Source organism: Cynocephalus volans, chromosome 14 (assembly GCF_027409185.1).
Source record: "Cynocephalus volans isolate mCynVol1 chromosome 14, mCynVol1.pri, whole genome shotgun sequence".
NCBI lineage: Eukaryota > Metazoa > Chordata > Mammalia > Dermoptera > Cynocephalidae > Cynocephalus > Cynocephalus volans.
This window is the reverse complement of record NC_084473.1, coordinates 25,845,015-25,856,372: the sequence shown is the minus strand read 5'-3', so window position 1 is coordinate 25,856,372 and position 11,358 is coordinate 25,845,015. Positions and strand designations below refer to the sequence as shown.

Genomic DNA, 11,358 nt, shown 5'->3' with positions numbered 1-11,358 from the left:
ATTATGATTGAGGTGATCGAGTTGCACAGGTTTCACTCTGCATCAATGGTAAAAGCACTTTGCACTTGTGCTTCACGTGTATACATGCCTTCACTTCATACCTAAGTTTATACATATGCCCAGACTGAAGACAAAGTCAGCTACTCCACCTTAAACAGTGTTGCACATAAGCAGAGAAGAAAAGTTAGACAAGAAAATATGTCCTTTAAATTTCACAAATTTAATGCTGAGAAAAAAAAAAGGCAGAACAAAGAGTTTGTATTGTATGATTCCACTTATATGGAGTTCAAAACCAGGCAATGCTAATATATGGTGTTAAGTCAGAAGAGCAGTTATCCTGGTGGGAGATAATGACAGCAAGGTCACACAAAGGGGGCTTCTCAGATGCTAGTAATGTTGTCTCCATCTGGGCATTCACTTCATAAAAATTTATTAAGATGTACACTTAGATCTTGTGTACTTTTTGTATAACTGTTACACTCAAAGTAAAACATTTGAATTGAGAAAAAAGATACATCCTTCATATTTTACTGAGCAAACACTATGACCCCTTCAAATAGGATTTTTGAATGTTGCTTATAACCATAATGTGCACCCTTCCTTCCTCAGCTGAGTATCATGAGGTCTTCTTTTCCCTTCCTGAGTTTTAAGAAGCTCTTCCTTCTCTACTGGCCACAAGGCAATTCCTGGAGAGGGTCTTAGTTTACACCCATACATAAATGAAAGTCTGTACTTTTGATGGTTAAGAGTTGAGGTGTGACCGGCATCAAGGCTGTCACTTGGTGAGTGCTTAACCTCCTTCCTCTGCATGCAGAGGCCAGCAAATGACAAAAGCTAGTATTAAATTCTGCATCTGTGGTCTTTTACTTTCTGCAACATTGTTAATTGGTTATGACAGGATCTGGCACAACCTGGCCCCTGATAATGGTGGCAGAGGATTGCCAGATAAGACCCCGGGGGCGGGGAATGGTAAGACCCACTGGAGTCCTACACTCCAGCATCTTTTTTTTAATCTCCCCTCGGCTGCCTGGGATGCTGTCATTCAACTCCAGCTTTGGGGTAATTTAGTTCAGGATGCTTTGCCACATGAGGTAGGCATCATAAACTGAGCTACCTCTCCCCACCTCTTAAATTTTTTCTTCATGATTTCCTAAAATGATTGAATGTTCTGTTTCACCCTTAAACTAGACCAGGGTTTCTCAAGCACAGTGCTATTGATATTTTGATTTGGATAATGCTTTATTGTGGGGCCTCACCTTGTGCATTGTAGGATATTTTGCAGCATCTCTGACCTCTACCCACTAGATTCCAGTAGCACCCCCCCAAAGTTGTGACAACCAAAAATTGTGTCCAAACATTGCCAAATGTCTCCTGGGGGACAAAATTGCCCCTGGTTGAGAACCACTAAGCTGGATTGACTTGTGGGTTACTTCAGCCCGAGGGTTTGGAAGGGCGCCCCACCCTGCTCAGATCACGTTAAACCACTATGATCCCCAATCTATTGACTGTTTAAAGAACAGAACTGGTATTAACAGAGGTGTCCAAAACTGCAATTTCATCTTGATAGTTCCTGTGACCGTGATGCCAGATGAAAGTGTGACATATCTGTAAAAAAGAGAGTTACAAAAGAAAGGCAACATCCTTTCATTGCTTTCTATATAGATACCCGGGAGAGGTTACAGAACTGTATTACAGACATCAAGTAAAACGTATGAAGTGCTCCTAAAGCACAAGCTCAAACCCTCATACCTTAGAAAAGATCCAGCCTGACAATCCGCCAGGCCACATCAGGGGAAATGTTCACAATAGAAGCCTGTCTGTTGGAAAATTGGATGTTGAATAAACCTTAGCAACTCTGACATGTGGTGCCTAGTCCTAAAATGGAGCCTCCAGATTTCCTCTTCTGTGGACACCAGAAATTCTCGTCAGACAACTGCAAGATGGGAACAGGTCCGGGAAGTACCGCCACTTGTCTCCTTTCCTTTAGGGCTCAAGATACCCACGGTCCTCCCCAAGACAAGTTGCTTTCCAGTGGCTTCTGCTCCCTCAGTCGTGAAGGGATGAAAGACTATCCCCAGGAGGTCTATTTTACTGAAATTAACCCCTCCAAATATCTTGAAATTTGGTGTCATTGGGAATTGATCAAAAGGTAGTAACTCCTTTCAAGGTAAACCTAGACCTCAAAACTTCAGAAGATAGTTTAAAATCAAGAATCTTAATAAAGCAAGAGGCTCTGAGTAGAGGATGAAGTTTAAATATGCATAACCATAAGCAACTGTTTCCAGTGCAAGGTGATCTTAAATTTTCAGGTAAGGAATAGGTTTCCCTTCAAAGGGTCTTGGAAGGCTGTGACTCACATAACCGTGTTGTCAATGTGTCCAATGAAAAAAGGCATTCAGAAATCTCAAGGTCTCAGGACTGATGATTTGCTTTAAACAGTAAAAATGTGAAGAATTTGCATTTCAAGGAAAATATTCAATGCATCTGTGTGATTCTAGCCAGAAAGATGGTATGACAGCATGAGTGTATTTATGTAAAGCTAAAAATTAAGATGTTTTTAAACCAAATTTTTAGCATAGTCTTAAGCTTGAAAAGAAAATGTACGTTATCAGCAACACTGTCAAATAGCCTTTATTAACTCGTAAGGCCTTATGAAGTACCCCCTCTGTGTATCATAAGGTTTCTTCTTCATACCTGGGGTGTCATGAGACCCTTCCTCCTCCACGGAACACAAGGCAATTCTTAATGCTAGCTTGTGCCTGTAAGAGGGTACTTCAAAAAACTGTGGAAAACTAGAATTGAAAGATAATAGGAAACTTTCCATGAACTTTTTGAAGACCCCTCGTATATAAAAGTCAGCCTGCAATTCTGAGTTAAGAAACAGGCTTGCTTAGTTGCTGACTAGCTTGAGTTACCCCAAATGCAGATTCTCATAAATGATCAAATCTTATTTTAAAGTCTGAATCTGCAGTCTTTTATTTTTCTACAACTACATACATACTAAGGTATCCAGCATCTTCCTGAGTATCTTATTTTTCTCTGTAGACTGCCTGACAACATGCACACGGCCTATCAAATGTGTGGCCATGTTACAATAAATTACAATACTTACAATAAATTTTTGGCAGTTAATCAAATTCTGGCATGCTCCCAAATCCTGTGTGCATATTTTTTCCCCTACTACCTAAAATTCCCTCATTCAGGTTTTGTCTTTTGGGGTTAAGAAATAGGTTCAAGTGACTCCACAGTACTAGAAGAAGCAATTTTACTTGCTCTTCAGTATGAAAGAGGGATTGATGGTCCCTCCCAACATCTGGCTGAGATCTAGACTGAAGGCAGAGGATTCTTGACACAGTGGAAAGGGGTTTGAGGGTACAATGGGCCAACCCCAAAGGTGGGATTCTGGAAAGCTAGAGAGCAGCCAGGAACCCTTCAAAAGACATACTGGCTATGGGACAGCCCTTTGTTGTAGGATTTATGAGGCCAGAGCTCCATCAGCCAAGGGTCTGCTGAATGGAGAGAGGGCCATGGACTTCCAAAATGGTAGCCAAGAGAATAATGAAGGGTAGGTTGGGAGTGTCTACTGTTTTTCCCCTTTATATCTAATGCTTCCCCCTAATTATTCCTGTTTCAAGTAATTTAGCAACCTTGTCCTGGGAAATATGGCACCAAAAACTTTGGGTTTTTTTCCCCATCAGAAATTCTGGGCTCTCAGGAGAGAGACTGGTCCCTCAGCTTTGTTTTTAATCTCCACACTGTGCTCAGGCCTCCCAGTGAGCTGCCACCCAACAGAAGTGATCCAAGCTGAGTTTTCTTAGCAACTGAAGCCTTGCCCCAGCCACGACTGGGGCAAGTAGAAGAGGGCCCTGCCAAGCACCCTCTTCTTTGAAGAAACACAACAGAGACCAAGTGAGAAGTAGCTACAGTTTAATACAAACCTGCACCAGAACACAACGTGTCGGGCTGTTTTGTTTTTACCTCAGACGGGTGGCCAAAGCACAGGACCATGTGTCAGCTCAGAGTTGACACAATCTTAGCACCATGACATTTACAGAGGAGTGAGGAAGTCACTTGGGTGCTGGGGTGCTAGAGGCTCCATCCCGACCCCAGGCTGTGCCTGCTGCCTCAGCAGCTGGAGGGGGCTTGGGTTTCTGCGCGGTTCTGTGGATTCTGGGTCAGTATTGGAAAAGCCCTCATCACGGCATTGGCTTGACAGAGACCTACTGTGGACTCCTAGCACTACACACACGCACACACACGCACACACAGTAGCACAATTTTCTGGTAACTTAACCCCACAAACCTAGAGAGCAGCTAAGGCAAGAACAACAGTATTTATTCAGCAAGTACAAGACCAGTTTGAGAGCTGCACTCAGTGCAACCAGAGACCCTTTCATTCCATCCAGGAGCCCATGGGGCTGCTGAAGGAGTTGGCTGGAGCACTGCATGGGGCAAGGAGTGGGTGGTGGGGGCTGACTGTTCATTTGACTCCTTGGACTACCTTCTGATTTCCATCTAGAAGCTCCTGGGCAAGGGTAGGGTCTATGTAAGGGTTGGGGGCAAATGAAGTTGGTGGTCTACAGGGGACCAACCCAAGATGTGGTCTCTCAGCACTGTGGATCATGCATCTCTTGGGTGGAGGCACTCGGAGAAGTAAAGCTTTCCTAGCCAAGCAGGGATGCTCTGCCCAGCTGGCCACCATCACTGCTTGGCTCTTTGGCATCTGCCCAAGGCTCACGACCCAGCAAGGGCTGAAAGGGATAAAGATGATGTGCATTGCACCAGGGGTTAATGTCACGGTTTCCCTTCTCCATAGTGGCTTTCCCAGGCCCAGGTCCCCACCAACTGTCCCCATGGCTGTCACCCTCCATGAGTCCCTTCGCTGCCTCTGCTCTCTGGGTTACCATCTCTGTCCTCTCAGCCACTAAGTGAGGGAAATGGGAGAGAAAGGAGAAGTGAAGATGTGGCTGCAGCTCAAACTGCATGGCAAGCCCCCAACACTGGACTAGTTCTGGCTCAAGCAGAGAACATGCATTAGTTTGTTTACAACAAAGAGGAGAAAAATCTATCTACCTGTGCAAAATAAAGCAGAATGCCTACCAGAGAGTAAGTCTTCTAGTTGGTTAAACTCTTGGGTGGGATCTACAATAGACATCTCCCCACACCTCTTCTCCACAGCTGGGGCAGACAGCCAATGTCATAAGGGACACGTCTGGGGTCAGAGGGCCTAAACATTCTGGGACTCAGTTTCCTCATCTGTAAAATGGGGAGAATAATATGTGCTCCACCATCACGAGGAGCAAATGACAGCTCGTATATGGAAGTGCTTTGATAACACGAAAAGCACTATAGAAATGTGCAGAGTATGACCATTCACCAGGAGTCAAGAGCCTCGCGTAAGCCTGGGGTGCTCAAGCCAAATGTGCAATATGAAATCACTTCACAGAGGTGGGGACAAGGCTTAGCAAGGGCAGGTGGCTGTGTCACTTCCCAGATCAGTTGGGGTGCATGGAGATCACCCAGCTGCTGGTGTTTCCATGGGAACCCCTGTAGTCAGAGACAGGGAGGGCCCAACTGGACGTGGGAGTGACAAGGCCACAAGCTGGTGAGGGCACGGTGCTGACCACAGGAGGCCACAAAACCTGTGCAGCAAGGTAGGTTCTCCAGCCAGTTCCCCTGGGCCTGGAGTCTCCCTCCCTTCATGTCTGGAGAACCCCTCTCCCACCTCCCCCTCTCAGCAGGCAGGAGGCTTCTTGCCAATCACACAGGAGGAGTGGCTGGGCCTCTGTCCAGCAGGGGGATGTTACAGGAAGTTGTGTGTGTATAGGGGGCGGGGGGGGGTGTGTGGTTAGTGCTGTGACTGACCAGGGGCAGAGATGGGAAAGGCCATGAGGCTGCTGAAGGTCTCCAGGGCCAGTATCCCAGGCGCCCTCTCAGAATGTAGGAAACTAGACCAGGAGGAGAGGGGAGAAGAAGGCCTGGGCCAGGGCCTCGGCAGCCCAGAGGACCCCAGGTGGGAAGAAGAGGGGCCTGAGAGGCCAGCCCTCCACTGCCTCTGCCCTGTGCTGTCTGGTTGGTGTTGAGTGCAGCGTCTCCTAAGGACCACATCTATTCCTGTTTCTATGCTATGCTAGGGACACAAAGCACCGTTATTTTTCACAGGATGCACAAACAAGTCAAACCAAACCACTGCGCAAACCAAACGTGCAAAACAAAACCATGTACACGTGCCTGGCACCAGCCTCGTGCCTGTCCCACCCCCCAGCTACCCTCTGGGCCTGTGACTCCCAGAGGGCATGGGTGGGGGAAGGAAAAGCTGGCAAAGGGCACAGGGTGTCCCAACCACACCCATACCCAGGGTGTCCCAACCACACCCACACAGGGCCAGAGGTGAGTCAGGAGAAACGGGATGTCCTGGGCATGGCTGGGAAGCTGACACCTGTCTGACTTGGGAAATGTCACCATGGGGCCTAAGGAGGTGGGTGGGGAGGCCTTTACTTTTACAATACATCTGCTAAAGTGCTCTGGACACCTGGCCGCCCAGCCAGGGGCAGGGCACTCAAGTCTGGGCTTTCCCAAGGCCAGCACATGGAGGCAGGTGTGAGAGGAGGGGCTGGGCCGGGCTCTATGTGTTGGGCTCTGTGCATAGTGTGGGCTTCCTGGGCCCCAGAAAAGCCCGCCGCTGAGGCCAAGGCAGGAAAAGACTACAGCAGGAGGAACATATCTCAAAGTGCCTGTCAGGGTCGGCTCAAAGCACAGTGAATCACGTTTCAGACATGGGGAGGGCTCCCGGGTCCTGGGGCCCCCTCAGGTTGTTTGCTGCCCAGCCCAGCCTCTCCCGCCCCTGCAGCTGTGGCCGGAGGGTGTGCGGGCTGGTGCCAGCGGTGCATCCTCACTTGGGGGGGCTGGTCAGTGCCTTTACCAAATGCCACTTGATCTGCCTCCCGGGGGAGCGAGGATCCGAGCCGAAGCTCGCTTTGGAACATGGTCATCGATCTGAGAACCTGCAGGAAGGAGGCACAGAGGGTGAGTGGGGCTGCTCCTGCCTGGTGACAAACCACAGCCACCAGCTACTGCAGGCATACTATGTCAGGGGCTGAGCTAAGCCCTCCATGTGTACTGTCTACTTTCATACTCATGGCAACTCCAGCCCAATTTACAGATGAGGAAACTGAGGCTCAGAGGAGTTACTCAACTTGGCCCATCTTATGTAGTGTGTAAGTGGTAGAGCTGGATTTGAACCCTGGTTTTCCTAATTTGGAGCCTACATTCTTAACTGCCCCACCCTGCCAACTTCACTGCTGCCAAGCCTGGGCATATAGTCTCTTGTGCACACAGACCATGGGTTGCCCATTAGCATGCGGGCCTTTGTACATGCCTTGGTGAGTAAATAAGACAGGGAGAAGGGAGGACGCTCCATTGTTTTAGAAAGTGAGAGAACCATACCCCAAAGGCCCCACATCTTGAAATCCCAAGACTTAGAAAGGGAGGGTCTAGTGTCCCAAAGAGCACAGTGGGACATTCTTCAGCCTGTCCTACCTAGGACAGACAAGATTTGGGGCAGAGGTAGGTGACAGGCTGCCTGATGTTTGCTCCTCTGAGGGGAGTTCTTCCTGGCCCTGGCTCTTGGGCAAAAGCAGAAGAGGCCAGCAGGGACTCAGCTCTGGGGTCTTGCCACTTCTCGTGGGGCTGGCTGCTGCAGGTGGGGCTGTGCCCAGGCAGCTGCGGGAATCCACACCCCAGATTGGCACAGCCTGGGTGTGTGTGGAGAAGTCCTCCAGTCATGGGTCCCTTTCTGAGTCCTGGCATTCATGTCCGATCACTGGTGAGAGCGGCAGTGGCCCTCGAGGTGAGAGAGCCATTATTTCAGCAATGACATTGGCTCTGAGAGGACAGGGAGAGTGGTGGAGAGGACCCCTTCTCAGAGGCTCCTGGTACCTCCAACAGGAACCATGTATCTTCTGCCACAAGGTGCTCCTAGCACAAAGCAGGCAGGCCCAACTTGCTCGGCATCCTTGGGTTGAGCCCTCCACCTCTCATATTAGGATGGTTTGTGTATGGGTCTTGCCTTTCCAGCAAACTCTATGCTTAAACATCTGAGTGGGAGGACTTGGGTCTTGCTCCTCTCATGGTTCTGGCCCCAGCAAAGCTCTTGCAGAGCAGATGCTTGGTGTCTCTCTGGGGTAGTCCTAAGGCTGCTCAGCTGTGTTCAGGAAGACCCAGGCCCCCTACCCCTTTTAAGCAGTGGTGAGTTTCCACCAAAGCTGCCTGGGGGACCAGAGCATCTTGCAGACTCTGCTTGCTCTCCACTGAGGGTTACCATTTACAAGGCAAAGACCCCTGCCCCCCTTCAAATACTGCAGAGCACCTGGGACATGTGTTGTTGACAACAATGAAGTTGGTACACAGACAGCCACGGCCTAGAGGAGCCCATGGCGCCGCATGTTGGTGCTGGTGGGAGGGGCAGGAAACAGATCTTGACATTAAGAACTAGGACAGGACACTTCCCAAGAACCCAGAGACTGCAGACAGAGTGGGGCCAGGACATGACCCATGGGACAGAAAGATAAGGAAAGAAACTGGGAATCAGAGGTCAAACAAGAAAAATATTTTACTTAGAATTAATAAAATATGTATAAGGGTACAAAAAGTTCATGGAAAGATTCCTATTATCTTTTAATTCTATTTTTTTCCATGAACTTTTGGACATACCCTCATATGATACAATTCCTGGTAAAAAAGGGCAAATGTGGGGGATAAATGCGGGAAGGGCAGAGGGAGGAACGGGAATAACAGAAATCACAGAAAACAGGCCCTGCAGAGAGGCTGTGAGGAGAGGGCTGGTCCTCCTGAGCCCAGGTCATCTCTGGGGCACCCTCTGTGCACAGCACTCAAGATGTGTCAAAGGACAGAAATACCTGAACTTAGAAAACATGGAGAGAGCCCGAAGTGGGTCATGTCCCCCCTAATAAGAGGGGACTTCAAAAAGTTAATGGAAGATTTGTATGATCTTTTAATTCTATTTTTCCATGAACTTTTTGAAGTGTCCCTGTATTTGTGTGTCTCTGATATGGAACACCCATCACCGGACATGGGATGGGGTGGGAGGGGAGGATGCAGAGGAGAAGCAGGCAGAGGCCCGCCGCCTGGGGGGGTCTCTCCTCCTGGACTCCCGCCCTCCTCCCGCCACACCCTTGCTCCCTCTTACCAGAGAGGCTGAAGCTGGATTCATGAAGGTCCCGCATGCCCCCATGTCGGGTGACGGGCCGGGTAGGAGTGTCTGCGAGTGGCGTTCCCATCTCTTTTTTCCCGGGATGTACAACGACAGCGACATCCCCCAGGTAGGGGGTGCGGTCTACTCCCTTAACCTTTAAGGTCTAATGAAGAACGGCAAAAAAGCAAAAGGGAAAGGACAACACCATCAGAGCCAGGTGGTAGGACTGCAGCCTCCTAGACGGCTGACGGGCCTCCTAGATGCTGCCACTCTGCTCAGGACCCGCATTACTGCAGGTGACAAGGCTTCTTACACCTCGAGTCTAGGGGCTGGAGATATCTTTTCGGTACCTCCTAAATAGCGTGCATGCATGTGTACACACATACGTGTATGTGAGAGGAGAGACAGTCGCTGGCTCCCCCTCAGCACTGGTGGAATCCCCACCACGGTAGCAGGTAGGCTTCTGAGCTATTTAACCATGGAGAGCACCCCTCACATGAAGCAGTGTTATCTCCTTCCTTGTCAGGCTCCCAACATGCCCTTTACTGTGGTCTGACAACTTTGTGGGGACAGAGGTTAAAGACAGCTGGTCTGGAGGTGAGAGTCCCCCAGTAGCAATACTAGTTAATTCTGTACTTAAAAGGCAGCAGAGTTAACAGCCTATATTGTGAAACCAGACTGACTGGACTGCAACCCCAGTTCTGCCCCTTGTAAGCTGTGTGAGCTTGTGCAAGTTGCCCAGCCTCTCTGTGCCTATTCCCTTATTTGTAACATTTGGACGATAACAGTACCTACATCATGGAGTTGTTATGAGGTCAAACAAATTAATACGTGTATATGTAAAGCTCTTAGAACTGCTCTAGCACATGGCAAACGATACAGAAGTACTAGCAGTTATAATTGCAGAGGTCATTTATGGTGCTTCACCATATTAAAAAGAGGTATTGTAAGGAGGAAGAAGTGTGTTGGGGTGTGTGCACGTGGTCTGACAGAGCAGCACAGACGACCTACACCCCAGGCACTCCTCAGGGACATAATCACGAACTCCTTGCTGTTTGCTGCTAATCAAAAATCTTGTTGAGAGAAACAACTGATATCGGTGATTTCTTGAAGGCTACATATTCCTTATATTCTTTGACAAGATATTCGTAGTTTAGCTCTGCCCTCACAGTGCCAAGCCTGGGTCTGAGCTGTTTTGCCCTTTCCCAGGCTGCACTTTGGTGTCCCCACATCAGGGGTCAGGGTCTAGTGGTCAGGGGCTGGAGCACATACTGTGTGAGTGACCTTGGCAGGTGACGGCTTCTAACAGCCCCTCGCTTCTTGGCTTTATACATCAAGTCCTGTATCAGAGCTGCTCTCTTCTCCGAGGTCCTCGCTCTTTATAATTTTTAGAAAACATGGTTATTTGATAGTTTTCTTTTTCTGCATGCCTGCATTCTGTTACCTAAGGGCTAAAACAGAGAATGGGAAATACAACTGGCTTCTTCTTGAGGACTTTGAGTTGTCATTATAATAAGTGCTTTAGATAAAGGGACTGTGTGTTGAATTTGTATCAACCCAAGTATACTCATTGAAATGTTCTTTCTGAATTTTTTTTATCAACCTGTTTGCTTATTTTTTTCCCACTTAGAGATAGAGAAGAGAGTAGTAATAGCTAACGTTTATTAGGCACGTATCACACGCCAAATGTTGTTTTGAGAACTCTACACATATTAACACATTTAATCCTCACACAGCTTTATGAAGGAAAGTATTATTACCCCACGTGCAGAGGTGAAAGCTAAGGCTCAGAGGGGTTAAGCAACTTGCCTGGGTCACACGGCTGTCAGAGAGTGGAGCCAGGTTGCATATAAGTCTAGCTCCGGGTCTTGCTGGCTCAACACTGTAAGCAGGTCATGATCTCCATGTGCTTCAGAAAGAAGGTGACGGTCTACTTATTATCGATTCCAGGCTTGTGCAGCCTTTCCCTAAAAGTTGTTTCTCGTTCTTAATAAAACACCTTCCCCATCTATCTGTATCTTTTGGCTTTGCCAAACCTTCTATATGGTGTTTGCAAAGTAATCCCATCTGCTTCAAAGACCTTACTTCTTTCTAGAAGTTGTGAGCAGGGGCACTAGACAGCAGATAGATGATTTTGCTCTATT

General features: G+C 48.3%; 1 protein-coding gene across 1 annotated transcript in view; it reads right to left on the bottom strand.

The window, feature by feature from the left end:
- Nucleotides 1–6,918: 6,918 nt before the first annotated feature.
- DPYSL5 (dihydropyrimidinase like 5) overlaps nucleotides 6,919–11,358 on the bottom strand; it is a 47,187-nt gene continuing 42,747 nt past the window's right edge. The window contains exons 11-12 of the mRNA XM_063078866.1: nucleotides 9,209–9,377; nucleotides 6,919–7,004 (exon numbers count right to left, since the gene is read on the bottom strand). Of these exons, the coding sequence (XP_062934936.1) occupies nucleotides 6,919–7,004; nucleotides 9,209–9,377 (255 nt within the window). The remainder of the gene's footprint in view (nucleotides 7,005–9,208; nucleotides 9,378–11,358) is intronic.